Source organism: Dreissena polymorpha, chromosome 4 (assembly GCF_020536995.1).
Source record: "Dreissena polymorpha isolate Duluth1 chromosome 4, UMN_Dpol_1.0, whole genome shotgun sequence".
NCBI lineage: Eukaryota > Metazoa > Mollusca > Bivalvia > Myida > Dreissenidae > Dreissena > Dreissena polymorpha.
The window spans coordinates 101,671,996-101,686,801 of NC_068358.1; the positions used below are offsets into that span (position 1 = coordinate 101,671,996).

The following is a 14,806-nucleotide window of genomic DNA, read 5'->3' on the forward strand; positions in this document are numbered from 1 at the left end:
ACCTTTGCAATCATATTCCCATTCAAAACAACAATAAAACCTGTTAAAACTACAAGTCTTTGTAAATCTTAACCGATGTAACAGAGTTATATTTTCTGACTTTCTCAATAAACAAATGTCTCAAAAATCTGCATTTTATTATTACTCATAAAAATGGTGTCCGTTTGATATTAGAGCTTTTTAATGTGGTGGCATTGCTGATTGCACTGGCAAATCTGGGATGACTTTGTATGCACTTGCATTAAGCCCAGTTTTTGCGAAATAAGGCCCATTTGAACTTTTTCATGCTTCAGATTGGTACAGATACTTCAGTGGACGGCATCCATCTGTCCCAGCGGGATCAGGTGTACCCATGTCTCCTAGCAACCTTTATGAGCTCCCTTACGGCGGAAGTGGTCATGATGCCCTTTGAGACGGTGCTACACAGGCTGTATGTTCAAGGCACAAGGGTGCTCACAGACAATATGGACCAAGGGACAGAGGTTTTAGGGGTGAACTTTAGATATAACGGAATACTAGATTGTTTCTGGCAGATCCTCAGGGATGAGGGAGCCAGTGCTTTCTACAAAGGATTTGGGGCTGTGGTGTTGCAATATTTTTTCCACTTTGTTGGGCTCAGACTTCTGGTCGTTGTTTTAGAAAATGTTTCTAGTACGGACAATAAGCAAGGCCAAGTGAGGAAAAGACTTACCCAAGATACGACAAAGCTAAAACCGTTGTAATACTGGAGCCTACTAGATCTGACATTGAATGTTAGTTCTTTTTGGGAATAAAGAGTCAAAGAATTTTCATCGACATGTCCCATGTTTACAAATATGCCATACTGGTAAAACTGTGTTCAATGCATGTGTGTAAAGTGTCATACCAGATTAGCCTGTGCAGTTTGCACAGGCTAATCAGGGACAACACTTTGCTTTTATGATATTTTTCATTGCAAGGAAGTCTCTTCTTAGTTAAAATCCAGTTACCGGTAAGAGGGAAAGTGTCCTCCCTGATTAGCCTGTGTGGACTGCAAAGGTAAATATGGGATGATACTTAAAGTGCACTCATTAAGCCCTGTTATCCTAGAGCCCGGCTAAAATGATTAACATTGGGTATGAAGTATTTTCAAGAACATTCACCAGTATCAGAATATCCTTTTATTGATGCAAATTTTTGTATAGATAACATGTATGAATTTGAGACACTGTTTGACTTTATTGTTATTCTGTGTTCATGTAAACTGATACGTAAAATATAGAATGAGCACCATTTGTTCCCTTATGACACTGATAATGTTGCTTTAAGCAGAAATTCATGGTCAACCTGTTGTTTAAAAATATGTGAGTAACTGATTGCAAATGGATTAGAAAAAACTTCTGGTATGTATCAATTGTAAATCTGAAGTATTATAATAAAACTGAGATATTTAATGTGTAGTGATGTGGTTTGAACGGTATGGCAGTGTTAGCTGTTGTACCTGTGCGTGTTCTATTGTTACATTATGCATAGCTCTGCAATGTTGAAATAAAGGTGCAGAAACAACTTTTGTAATAAAGACCTTATAAAGGTTCCTCTCCACGCAAAATTTTATTTAAATTCATCCATTTTTAGCTCAATTATTCATCAAATGAAAATTGTTCTGGTAAAACTGGATTTAATGTGGTCCAAGCGGGCTGATCAGGGACGACATTTTCGCATTTTAAGGAATGTTTTGTTTAAAGAAAGTTTGTTCAAATGGAAAATCCAGTCTAGGTGGAAACTGTCGGCCCTGATTAGCCTGGGCGGACTGCTCAGGCTAATCTGGGACGACACTGTAGGCGAATGCATTAAGCCCAGTTTTCTCTCATGTCACTTATTCTATGCCATCGAGACATTGATTATTGCTGTATGCACGTTTTATCTTTATTGTCAGCAATTTTCCAACTGTAACTTTTTGCATAATATTTAACAAATAATGTTACATTTTAATCTCATAAATATGTATCAAAAGCTAAAACAATTTCTTCTTATGTACCTTTTGTAAATGTATTAACTGCTATAGTTTGGTTATTAATATGAACATCATAAAATGTACATACGTAAGTTTTGAAGTGAATTTTCCGCTGATGTTTTTTGTTTCCATGCAACAGTCATACAGCCACATAATATTATGGTCTGTATACAATACATGCTCTATTTAACAATATCCAAGACAAAGATGTTAGTATGAAATGCTCGTTGGTTGCTTTATAAATCCGATGTTTGGTGCATGTTGATGTTTGGTGCATGTTGTATGACTACAGAAGAAGTACTTATATAAATATATTTTAAGTTATTTATTATATTATGTAGTGGATTCAAATGGAATGATTCCAACTGAAGTATTTATTTACCCTGTTAACGTGTTTGGGCCATGCTCTGTGAAAAGGAGGTTTAATGCATAAGTGTAAATTGTCGTCCCAGGTTAGGCTGTGCCGTCTGCACTGGCTAATCGGGGATGACACTGCCTTTATGATATTTTTCATTTAAAGAAATTATTTTTTGGCAAAAATGCAGTAGGCATGAAGTGTCGTCTCTGATTAGCCTGTTCTGTCTGCACAGGCTAATCTGGGACGACACTTTTCGCACATGCATTTACCCCCCTTTTCACAGAGCACGGCTCATTTATTGTTTGATTATTTCTTGTTATGTCACCACAGCGTTGGAGGCATTAAGCATGACACTTTTCTGTCTGTACATAAGTACATCCCAAACCGTTCTGAAATTTTCATCATCTATTTGGTTCATCTCTCTAAAACTTTAGCAGTTGAATGACGTCAATGAGTAGGTGATTGTTAATAAAGGATTTTGGCTCAAAAAGTTTTGGCAGAATATACGAGCCGCGTTCTGAGAAAACTGAGCTTAATACATGTGCGTAAAGTGTCGTCACAGATTAGCCTGTGCAGTCCACACAGGCTGATCAGGGACACTTTCCGCTGGTATGACATTTTTTGTTTGAATGAAGTCTCTTCTTAGCAAAAATCCAATTTAGGCGGAAAGTGTCATCCCTCATTAGCCTGTGCGGACTGCACAGGCTTATCTAGGACGACACTTTACGCACATGCATTATGCCCAGTTTTCTCAGAACGCGTCTCATGTAGTCCCAATATTTTGTATTCAACTCCTCTTTAATGACGTTGAGGTGTAGATGATCATAAATGATGGGAATTATTGGAAGTGTTATTTCCATTTGTCTATTTTGCCATAAAAGAATATATAGGCCCAAAATTGTGTGTGAAATGAACTCCTATTTAACGGATGGGCGGTTTGCACTCAAACATTCACAGTTGAATGACCTGAATGTGTAGATGATTGTTAGTTATGTAAATAAATTTCCGATACTCTTTGTAATTGTGGTTTGTCATGTAATGTGATAATCATTAAATGAAATGAAATATCATGCACTTTGTGTTACCTGTCATAGAAAACCAAATTGTACAGGGAGTGTCGATTGTGCAGTCTTAAACTGATCTGGTTCAATCCTTTGGTTAAAAAAGTGTTAAAACTTAATAATCATAGCAAAATAAGAAGTGTGTCTTTTCTGTGAATACATTCCATGAGCTTTTTAGGTGTGTGTTAATGTGTTTATAGTATCAATATTTTAACTGTACCTCGTGAGCTTTTGCGATCCCCTTTATCTGTTTGTCATATTTCATCATCAACATTTCCCTTTGTTTACTCTCTTGACCCTAGTGTAGTCAATGTTACACACAAATCATTTTAAAGCATGCTCACACTTTTTGTATTGAGCAAAAGCTTAAGATATATTAAAATGTGGATTCATTTATAGAAATACCTAGAACTTGGCAGATATTTTATTTGGACAAAATGCTCTGAGCATTTCATGAAGATAACACAAACAAATGTGACTTTGACAAATGTTTAGAATTGTTTTTGTAATGTTACCTAATGACCCTGTTTTGACCCCATGTGACCCAGTTTTTAACTTGGCAGGGATATTATTTGGACAAAAGTTTTAATTAAGTTTCATTAAGATTTGACATTACATTTGACCTCTAGTGTACACAAGCTTTTTATGCCTCCGGATCGAAAGATCGGGGGTATATTGTTTTTGGCCTGTCTGTCTTTGTCTGTCTGTCTGTCTGTCTGTCTGTCTGTCTGTCTGTCTGTCTGTCTGTCTGTCTGTCTGTCTGTCTGTCCTGTCTGCCTGCCTGCCTGCCTGCCTGCCTGCCTGCCTGCCTGCCTGCCTGCCTGCCTGCCTGCCTGCCTGCCTGCCTGCCTGCCTGCCTGCGTCTGTTATTATGCGTGTCCCAAAACTTTAACCTTGGTTAAAGTTTTGCAATAACATTTTCATTATTAAAGATAGCAACTTGATATTTGGCATGCATGTGTATCTCATGGAGCTGCACATTTTTAGTGGTAAAAGGTCAAGGTAATCCTTTAAGGTCAAAGGTCAAATATATGGCTTCAAAGCAGTGCAATAGGGGGCATTGTGTTTCTGACAAATACATCTCTTGTTTGTACCTAATGACCTAGTTTTAGACCTCACATGACCCAGTTTCAAATCTGTCTGAGATATCATTCTGATTAATGTTCTGATTAAGTTTCATAAAAAATTGGTAATATAAATATGGCCTCTAGAGTGGTCTTAAATTTGAACAATAGACCAAGTTCTAGCACTCTAAACAACAATAATTTTTAGTAACTTGCAAAACAAGTTTGTAAATGTCATTTGTTTACGTAGCAAAGGGGCATACCTTCATTTATGTTGTGCATTTCCTAATTAAACTATGGATGTGTAGTGATTAATTTGCCAAAATATACAACCTGTTACAGGCTGTTTCCTAATGGCAAAATTGAAAAAAAAAATCAAAAATTTCTCCCAAAAATTCAAAACTTTTCCATTAACTTCAACTAACGTCATCTTGACTGTAAGACTTAATTTACATGGGGTCAAAACTGGGTCATTAGGTAACATAAAAAACAATTCTTAACAGTGTCAAAGTCACATTCGTCTTTGTAATAATCGTGAAATTTTCTCAGAACATTTGTTCTAATGATTTCTCTGCTAAGAATGGTTACAGTCCATGGAAAATCATGGCCAACATGAGGAGGGTTAGTTTTTATTATGTTATTAACCATTTGAACACTCAGTTGTTAACCCACACATCATGAAACATGCTCAGATTATAAAAAAATATGCATTTTATGATATTTGAAAATGCTTGTTGATTCAAAATTATAGCTGTAAGATGTTGGGGCTGTTTTCCTTTTAAGTCTATTATGAAACCTTGCAAATGTTACCTACTCATAATATTTTAGTGGCTTCAGGTCTCAGGTAGGTGCCTTAGAGCCGTTGGCGTTCTTGTGTAAAGACACATAACACCCCCACACATAATTTTACCTAACCCTTTCCCACTTTGAAGCAAAGCGAAAATGGATATGTGCAAACAGCACAAAACCAGAACAGCCTGCGAGTATATCGCAGTCTGTTCAGGTTTTATTCTGTTTGCTGCTCATCAGTATCTTGGGGTTGGAAATGAAGCCTTTAAAACTTAAATCTAGTAAGAAAGGTCTTTTCACAAGTATAACTTTCTAAGGCACTACAAATGCGTCAAAATATGTCTCTTCCTGGTAAACTGTTTAGGAATATTATTATGTAATACGGCAAAGAGATTATGTTGTTCATTAAGAAATATACAATACAACCATGTAGTATAATATAGGGTTACTCAAGCTGATAGCTGTGAAAGTTAGGATTTATATTTAATTAATAAACAAAACAGACAGTTTATTTGCGACTTCAGCATTTACAGCTCATCGTCAAGTTAAGTGAATGTGTAAAATCCGTAATTGATTTAGCAAAAATTATGCAGTTAGATATCATATACAAAATTTTAATTCTGGGCAACAATATTCTCTATATATTTTTGGCTCTTGGTTTAATTGCTTTGATACAGAAATTAGCAAGACGCATTAGTGTAGATTTTTTGGTCTCATTCAATTTTTTTTGTAAATTTAAACATACAACTGTACTTTATCTTCAATAAACATCAGGTATAAGTGTATTTCTAAAATTATCATATAAAAGACATATAAAAACAAAATGGTACTGCACAGTTGATGTTCATTATAACTTTCCTTTCTCAATGCAAGGTTTCAGAATGGTAGGTACATTATGTTTAAAAGTGACTACAGGCTTTATAATGATGCAGTGGACCATGACATTCAAATGCTTCATGAAATCTTCGCTTTAATAACAAACATTAAACAGCCTTCAAACACACGGCCTTGTGGGGAAGAAATTGTGAGCTGGAGGTTGTAAACAGCTGAATTTAATGTCAGAACTTATGTTTTCATGAAGTGGTGGGGTGCATGAAAATGATTTGGATTTATATGTTACAAACAATGCAGATCATTTGAAATGCAAAAAGTGTTTTCAATGCATCATAAAAGTAAGTGCTTGAACTTAAAATATGGGAATTTACATACAGAAAGATTTAATGCTTGTATTAGTATTTCTTTGCACTGAGCTTCAGAAACGATTTAAAATTCTGTAAAGTTTATGACATAGAATTTAACCCATTGATTTGAACTACGTGATGTTTAGAGAAATAAATGTGGTTAATTAAGAATTATTTTGACAAATGAAATAAGTTGTAATTGACACCAATATACAGAGCTATTTCTAAAAATGTGAGTTGTTATTTTGATCAAATTATAGAAGAAATATGTTGTAGTTGAGCAGGTTTATTTTATGCTTTCTGGTGGTTTATAGAGAAATATCAGTGGATTAAAACTGATAATTCACTGCTCAAAAATGTGAAAATTTTACAGTGAAATGACATTTTTTTCATGACGTAAGGACGTCGTTATTTCAGCAAAAATTCAAAAATAATTACTTGTTAACATAAAATAAAAAGAAAATTTGTTGTAACTGGTGGAGTATCAATTTAAATACAAGATTAACAGTAGAGACAACTCTTACAGATCTAGTATTCAGCATAACACAGTAATGTCTCTTTAACTATTTCTTGACAATATGTAACAAAATATTCTTATTAGGTTGACAATCAGATTGGCAGTATTTATTAACATCGAATCAGAATGTCACATACTCACCAATAGATCGTTTGCTATAAACCTCACTCTTAGAAAACTTGGTTAAAACAAAATCCATTTAAGGCAGACATTGTCGTCCCAAATAAGTCTTTGTGAACTGCAGATGCTCATCTGGGAGAACACTTTACATACATGCACAAAGCCCAGTATCCAAGAACAAGGCTCATTGGGTAATTGGCTATGGAATGGTGTTGTCATTCCATCTAGTATTGTTGATATTGTTTGTAGGTGCTAGAAATGGATGGTGGACCTTCTTACTTCTGTTATTTGCTCTGCAGCTCAGGCTGGAATTGGCAGTTGGTGAGTGAAAGATAGAAGCCTTTTTGTGGTTGTATTTACCATCCCATACTTGGACTCTTCATGAAGGAATTTAGATACTGTAAATGAAAATAAAGTATTCACATAATGTGACTTTTAGGAATTTGTTCACAAATCATTTTGTGTATTTAAAATAATGTTCTTTAATGTTAATATGGATGATACTTGAAATATTTGGAATAATGTAATGCAACTTAGTTTAACTTAACTCAAAAACTGGGATTTGAAACCAGGGAACTTTAAATTTAATTTAGAGCACATAAATTATATTGTAAGTAATATACCATATTTTGTGATTTATCATAAAAAGTATTACAAAGGATATCTATTTCTATTTGTTTTTATTGATGTTTTTGCATTAATGAAACAATATTTTTAAATACACTTTCTTTTTTAAAAGCGCTATTTAGATTGCTCATGGAGCGTATATTGGTCTCATCCTCGGATTGCTGGAATATGATGCTCGAATTTTTTTAATCATCCATGACAATTTTAAAGATACTATTTATCTATTTGTTTAAATTGTAAAGAATTTCTTATGACAATTTGTCTGAAGGCATTGATAATTAATTTTTCTAAATTTTTTAAAGAATTTCTTTTTCTCTGATGTGAGAAAAAAAGAATTATAAATACTATTATAATATTTCTGTTAGCTGAGTGGGACATTAAGCTAGAATCATCAGACGGAATTCCAGAGTCAGCTCTCTTAATATTTGCATCAAATACATGGGGATACATCTGTGGCCAAAACTGGACTGACCAATCAGCAGGCGTCGCTTGCAGACAGCTGGGTTACCTTGGAGGTGTGGCTACATTTCCAAAGACAATGACTGACAGGCCGGTATTGCTGATGGGCGTAGCTTGTAATGGTAGTGAGGCGGAGCTCAGAGACTGTGCAACAAATAATGGTTCCTGCAATAGCAGCCGAGTGGCTGGTGTTGTCTGCTATCAAACACAAGGTATGTTTGCTTGTCTGCTACACAACACAAGGTATTACTGATTTTTCATGAGGGCAACATAAAATTATCTGTGCACTGAAAAAGTTCAAACTTGTTTTAATAATGTTGGTTGTCACCTGGGCTTTATTCACTTTTATACCAAGTTATTTATATAAGGTGTTCATTGCTGAATTAAGAACATTTTTATGAATTATTACTCTCATAGAAGGCTTGTGTAAAGTCCTTTTTCTTGTAATAGTTACTACGTAAGTTCACATTTGTCTAAAGAAGCATTATAATTTAGCCCAGCTGTGGGAAAATCTGACTATGCATGTCCACAAAGTCTAATCTCGGACAACACTTTCTGTCTAGAGTTGATTTTTTGTTTAGAAAATACTCACTTTAAACAAACCCTTCCATATAAACAAAACATGTTGTCCCTGATTTCCCTTGCAAACTACACAGGCTTATCTTGAAGGACACTTTAGTCACATGCATTAAGTCCTGTTTTCCAAGATTGAGGCTCAATTGTTTCTATGTGTATACTCCTGAGCATAAACATGTGCAAACCACAAAAGTTGGAAGGTCTCTTCATGATTTTCATAGCCTCATTGTTAAAAAGCCACATTTTCGTAAATGATTTAAATCAATATAAATACAACACTCAAAGTTAAAATGAACTGTTTACATTTTCATATGTAGTTTTTGGTGAAAATTGGACACAATTAAAAATGCCTCATTGAAATTGCAGCCTGTTCCCTCAAAAAAGATGCTGTCATCTAGCAAGTCCATAACATTTTTAGTTTGATGACTAGACCATTTGCAAAAAATAAATAAGAGCCAAAGATTTTGTTTGTTTAAGGTTGTTTGTTCGAAAATTTGATTTGCAGTGTTTTGATTATTATTATCCATTGAGATACAAATTCCAAAGTTTTCTTCTCAGTTCTTGATTGTCCTGTACCAATTCAGTCCTTTATTGTCCTGTAGGAACACAGTCCTTTATTGTGATGTACAAACTCAGTCCTTGATTGTCCAGTACCAACTCAGTCCTTGATTGTCCAGTACCAACTCAGTCCTTGATTGTCCAGTACCAATTTAGTCCTTGATTTTCAGTACCCAGTCAGTTCTTGATTGTCCAGTACCAACTCAGTCCTTGATTGTCAAGTACCAACTCAGTCCTTAATTGTTCAGTACCAACTCAGTCCTTAATTGTCTAGTACTAACTCAGTCATTGATTGTCCAGTACCAACTCAGTCCTTGATTGTCTATCACCAACTCAGTCCTTAATAGTCCAGTACCAACTCAGTCCTTGATTGTCAAGTACCAATTCAGTCCTTGACTTTCCATTACCAACTCAGTCCTTAATTGCCCAATACCGACTCTGTCCTTGAATGTCTGGTACCAACTGAGCCCTTGATTATTCAGTACCAACACAGTCCTTGATTGTCCAATGCCAACACAGTCCTTGATGGTCCAATTTCCCAGTACCAACTGTTCAATTCTTTATTTGTTCCAGATTCTGACTCATGTTGTAGGTCCCTCTGTGCAGCTGGTGGGAGGTAAGAGTCATTATGGGAAGGCAGTGTTCAGCATGGACCATCAACAGGGTCTCATCTGCTCCCAGGGCTGGTCTTGGGTTGAAGCCAGTGTCCTCTGTCGTCAGATGGGCTTCACACAGGGATATATCGTGAGGTTTGTACAATAAATATGAGTCAGAAATATATTATCTAATGAGCCTTCATCTTAGAAAACTATGCTTAATGCATGAGCATAAAGAATCATCCCAGATTAACCTGTACCATCAGCACCGACTTATTTTGAAAGAGACTTTCCGCATACACTGGATTTTTGTGTAGAATAGTCTTCCTATAAAGGAAAACCTAGCTAATAAAATCAATAATCTTTGGAAATCCAGTAACATGTATCAAATAGATCGCTTAGCTTTAAAACAAGTGAGCCCCTCCCCTTGAGATTGGGGTCTTCTTTCATGGTTTTTTACTTTACACTTATGAAATGTGTTGTAGTAAATTTAGGCATGTTGCTGGAATTTAGTGTAGGCCAAACTTTGCATTAAAGCTGCGCTCTGTAAAAAGCTGCTTAATGCATGTGCATAAAGTGTCATTCAAGATTAGCCAGTGCAGTCCACTGTTGAGAAAAGACCTCCTTGAACAAAATCCATAAAGGCAAAGAGTGTCTTCACTGATAAGCCTGTGCAAACTGCTCAGGCTAATCTTGAATAACAATGTACACACATGCATAAAGCACAGTTGTCCAAAAATGAAACTCACTTAAAATACTGCTATGTTGTTGAATAAGTTATTTTGTTTTATTATTCTTTGATGAAGGTTTGTAAAGCTCAGCCTATGTTTGCCTCTATGTGACATTGTAGTGATACCTATGACAGCATGGGTGTGACAAGTGTAGTCCTGTCTGATGTGAAGTGTGACAGCTGGCAGTTGACTTCGGTGTTCCAGTGCAACCATTCACGCTGGGGAAACATCTCCTGTCCAGCAGGGGATATGGGACTCTCAGTGTACTGTTATGGGCAAGGTATGGGCTCTCTGTGTACTGCTATGGGCAAGGTATGGGCTTTCTGTGTACTGCTATGGGAAAGGTATCCACTCTTTGTGTACTGTAATGGGCAAGGTATAGGCTCTCAGTGTACTGCTATGGGCAAGGTAATGGCTCTCAGCGTTCTGCTATGGGCACATTATGGGCTCTCAGTGTACTTCTATGGGCAAGGTATGGGCTCGCAATGTACTGCTATGAGCAGGGTATGGGCTCTCAGTGTACTGCTATGAGCAGGGTATGGGCTCTCAGTTTACTGCTATGGGCAAGATTTGGGCTCTCCATGTACTGCTATGGGCAAGGTATGGGCTCTTAGTGTATTGCTATGGGCAAGGTATGGGCTCTCAGTGTACTGCTATGGGAAAGGTATCCAATCTTTGTGTACTGTAATCGGCAAGGTATAGGCTCTCAGTGTACTGCTATGGGCAAGGTTATGGCTCTCAGTGTTCCACTATGGGCACATTATGGGCTCTCAATGTACTGCTATGGGCAAGGTATTGGCTCACAATGTACTGCTATGAGCAGGGAAAGGGCTCTCAGTGTACTGCTATTGGCAAGGTATGGGCTCTACGTGTAATACTAAGGGCAAGGTATGGGCTCTCCGTGTATTGCTATGGGAAAGGTATGGGCTCTCTGTGTACTGCTAAGGGCAAGGTATGGGCTCTCTGTGTACTGCTATGGGCAAGGTATGGTCTCTCCATGTACTGCTATGGGCAAGGTATGGGCTGTCCGTGTACTGCTATTGGCAAGGTATGGGATCTCTGTGTACTGCTATGGGCAAGGTATGGACTCTCTATGTACTGCTAAGGGCAAGGTATGGGCTCTCTGTGTACTGCTATGGGCAAGGTATGGGTTCTCTATGTACTGCTAAGGGCAAGGTATGGGCTCTCCGTGTACTGCTATGGGAAAGGTATGGGCTCTCCGTGTACTGCTAAGGGCAAGGTATGGGCTCTCAGTGTACTGCTATGGGAAATGTATGGACTCTCTGTGTATTGCTAAGGGCAAGGTATGGGCTCTCTGTGTACTGCTATGGGCAAGGTATGGTCTCTCCGTGTACTGCTATGGGCAAGGTATGGGCTCTCTGTGTACTGCTATTGGCAAGGTATGGGATCTCTGTGTACTGCTATGGGCAAGGTAAGGGCTCTCTGTGTACTGCTAAGGGCAAGGTATGAGCTCTCCATGTACTGCTATGGGCAAGGTATGGGTTCTCTATGTCCTGCTAAGGGCAAGGTATGGGCTCTCTGTGTACTGCTATGGGCAAGGTATGGGCTCTCTGTTTATTGCTAAGGGCATGATATGGGCTCTCCGTGTACTGCTATGGGCAAGGTATGGGCTCTCCATATACTGCTTAGGGCAAGGTATGGGCTCTCTGTGTACTACTATGGGCAAGGTATGCAATCTGTAGGGCCTAGTATCCCTTAACTTAAATTTTGAACTAATGGAAATCAAAACTCAAATATTTACAAACAATGGCATTGGTAAATACCTTAAGTTCTAGTTTGATATTGAAAACTTTATTGTTGTGGACTCATTCCCATGGACTAAACAATTAAATCCCAAATTTAGACCTAAATTAAAATATTAATTAATAGAAATTGTTGCTGCATGCTATTTGCTTATTGTTTTAGTATTGATGTTACCTATAAGTCTTAGTACGAGACATTAATTATGAATATGGGTTTGTTTATAAATATGTTTTGTTAATGGATTGGGATTTGAAGGGTCTTTTCTTATCATGTATTGAATGTGTTAATTTAGATTTGAATCTCAATAAATATGTGTTTAATTGTGTATTTGCTTATAAAAACAGATCAAAATATCTTTTAAAGATGACTTTTCTCACTTATTAGGGAACAAGTCTAAAAAACAAGCACATATTTGTCATGAGTTTAGTCAAGTTGTTGGAAAACTGGGCTTAATGCATGTGTGCAATCGGCATGGGATAATGAGGGACAACTCTTTCGGCTTTTATGGTATTTTGGTTTAAAGGAGGTCTCTTCCTAGTGAAATATCCAGTTAAGATGGAAAGCGTAGTCCCTGATTATCCTGTGTTGATGACACTTTACGCACGTTTACTATGCCCTGTTTTCCCATAGAGATGCTCATGTCTTTTAAAGATGACTTCTTGCTCATAAGGGAAGGAGGTACCTTTCTGAAATACACACATATTTTGACACAAGGTGAATAAGTGTTGCTATGATTCCAGTACGACTGGTTGGTTCCAGTCAAGAAACAGAGAGGATGCATCTAGGCCGAGTAGAAGTGAATGAGGCGGGCAGGTGGTACGGTATATGTGCGGACATAATCACAAATCAAGCTGCAGAGGTCATGTGTCGGCAGCTGGGATTTTCAACTTCAGAAATCTTGCTGCCAGGAAGCTTTGGAGTTGGCGTGTAATTGATTTGGGTCGTGCTCTGTAAACATGGGGTTTAATGCACATGGGTAAGGTTTTGTTCCAGATAAGCCTGTGCAGTCTGCACAGGCTAATCAGGGAAGACACTTTCCGCTTTTATGATAGTTTTCTTTTAAAGAAAGTCTCTTCTTAGCAAAAAAACAGTTTAGGCGGAAAGTGTTGTCTCTGATTAGCCTGTGCTGACTGCAACGACACTTTGCACACTTGCATTAAACCACCTTTTCACAGAGCACAGCTCATTTTGTTTGTTCTGTTCCCAAATGATGGCATATATCAGTTACATTGTCCGTGGGAATGCATGTATTTTAGAGGTCCATACAGATTTTGTTTCAGCTCTGTAGCTTTTTAATGTTTGGGGAAGTATAATTAATGCATCTTTAGAGTATTCTTTTTCATGCTCAGATGATTTGTTGCATTCATGTTTCATGCATGATTCACGTTTCAAACACAATGTTTGCATGACAGCCAAGTACTATCTTAAAAGTTTGAATTTTAAACATACATGTAAAAAACACATACTCAACTTCTTGAAATATGTGTCATATGCTTTTTGTATATCAAACACTTGTGGATATTTTCCTTTACAACTGGAACATGGGTGGGGAATTATAATACGCATAATTTCAGTTACATAAGGTACTTTCTCTTAAAACTTTACCAATAGGTCTCTTGTACAATATTCTAAAAACACATGTGGTCGAATATGATGAGATTGAAATTACAGTTCCGGAACAGCTTTTTTATGTCTGTTTATATTTTGCCATGGCTAGACAATTTAAAAAGTACATCTTCCAATAGCACCCATGTTCTTTTGTGCATGGACCAGTTATTCGTTAAAAGTGTGAAGTAATTTAATTATATTTCTGCGATGCAACATTTATGTCTGGGCAGAATTTGATATAACTCATTATTATTACTCACAACAAGATGTTTCTTTAATGCTCATGATTGTCTGTGGAAGGTGAAACTCACAATTCAAGGTCATAACTCATAAAAAAAACTTTTAAAAAGTGTGTCCAGTTCTTTATTATTTATTGTTGCCTTGGTTAGAAAATATTTTCTGATGGCATACTTCACATTTGGTAACGACCATTGTAAATTGTTGGCAGGAGTTGTAGGTTGTTATTTGTACTAATAAATACAACTGTTGTGTATAACGATATAAGCCACATTCTTCAAAAACTGGGCTTAATGCATGTATGTAAAGTTTCAACTCTAATTTCAGATCTGGTCGTATAAATAATCTAGCCTGTACTGGCTTGGAGGACAGTTTACTGGAGTGTCACTATACCACTGGGTCCTGCAAGAACTATAGTCTGATTGCTGCAGTATTATGCACCCGAAATGTTACCAGTGGTAGGTAAATATGAACATTGCTTTAGGGAAAATGGGCTTAATAAATGTCGGTAAAGTTTCATCCCAGATAAGCCTGTTCATTCTGCAACGGCTAATCAGGGACTACACTTTCTGCTTTTTTTATTTTTGT

The 14,806-nt window shown here is 36.9% G+C and overlaps 2 protein-coding genes across 4 annotated transcripts in view; both read left to right on the plus strand.

Moving 5' to 3' along the window:
- LOC127876628 (mitochondrial outer membrane protein SLC25A46-like) overlaps positions 1-3,400 on the plus strand; it is a 29,372-nt gene extending 25,972 nt beyond the window's left edge. For both annotated transcript variants that reach the window (XM_052421970.1, XM_052421971.1), the window contains one exon: positions 294-3,400. In XM_052421970.1, the coding sequence (XP_052277930.1) occupies positions 294-722 (429 nt within the window). In that variant the 3' untranslated portion in view covers positions 723-3,400. The remainder of the gene's footprint in view (positions 1-293) is intronic.
- Positions 3,401-6,254: 2,854 nt separating this feature from the next.
- LOC127876842 (scavenger receptor cysteine-rich type 1 protein M160-like) overlaps positions 6,255-14,806 on the plus strand; it is a 43,487-nt gene continuing 34,935 nt past the window's right edge. Inside the window, exons 1-7 of one of the 2 annotated variants that reach the window (XM_052422330.1) lie at positions 6,255-6,416; positions 7,312-7,383; positions 8,055-8,360; positions 9,875-10,031; positions 10,729-10,889; positions 13,114-13,300; positions 14,546-14,676. In XM_052422330.1, the coding sequence (XP_052278290.1) occupies positions 6,386-6,416; positions 7,312-7,383; positions 8,055-8,360; positions 9,875-10,031; positions 10,729-10,889; positions 13,114-13,300; positions 14,546-14,676 (1,045 nt within the window). In that variant the 5' untranslated portion in view covers positions 6,255-6,385. Of the gene's footprint in view, positions 6,417-7,311; positions 7,384-8,054; positions 8,361-9,874; positions 10,032-10,728; positions 10,890-13,113; positions 13,350-14,545; positions 14,677-14,806 lie in introns of those variants that run through there. The other variant, XM_052422331.1, reaches the window with a different exon arrangement.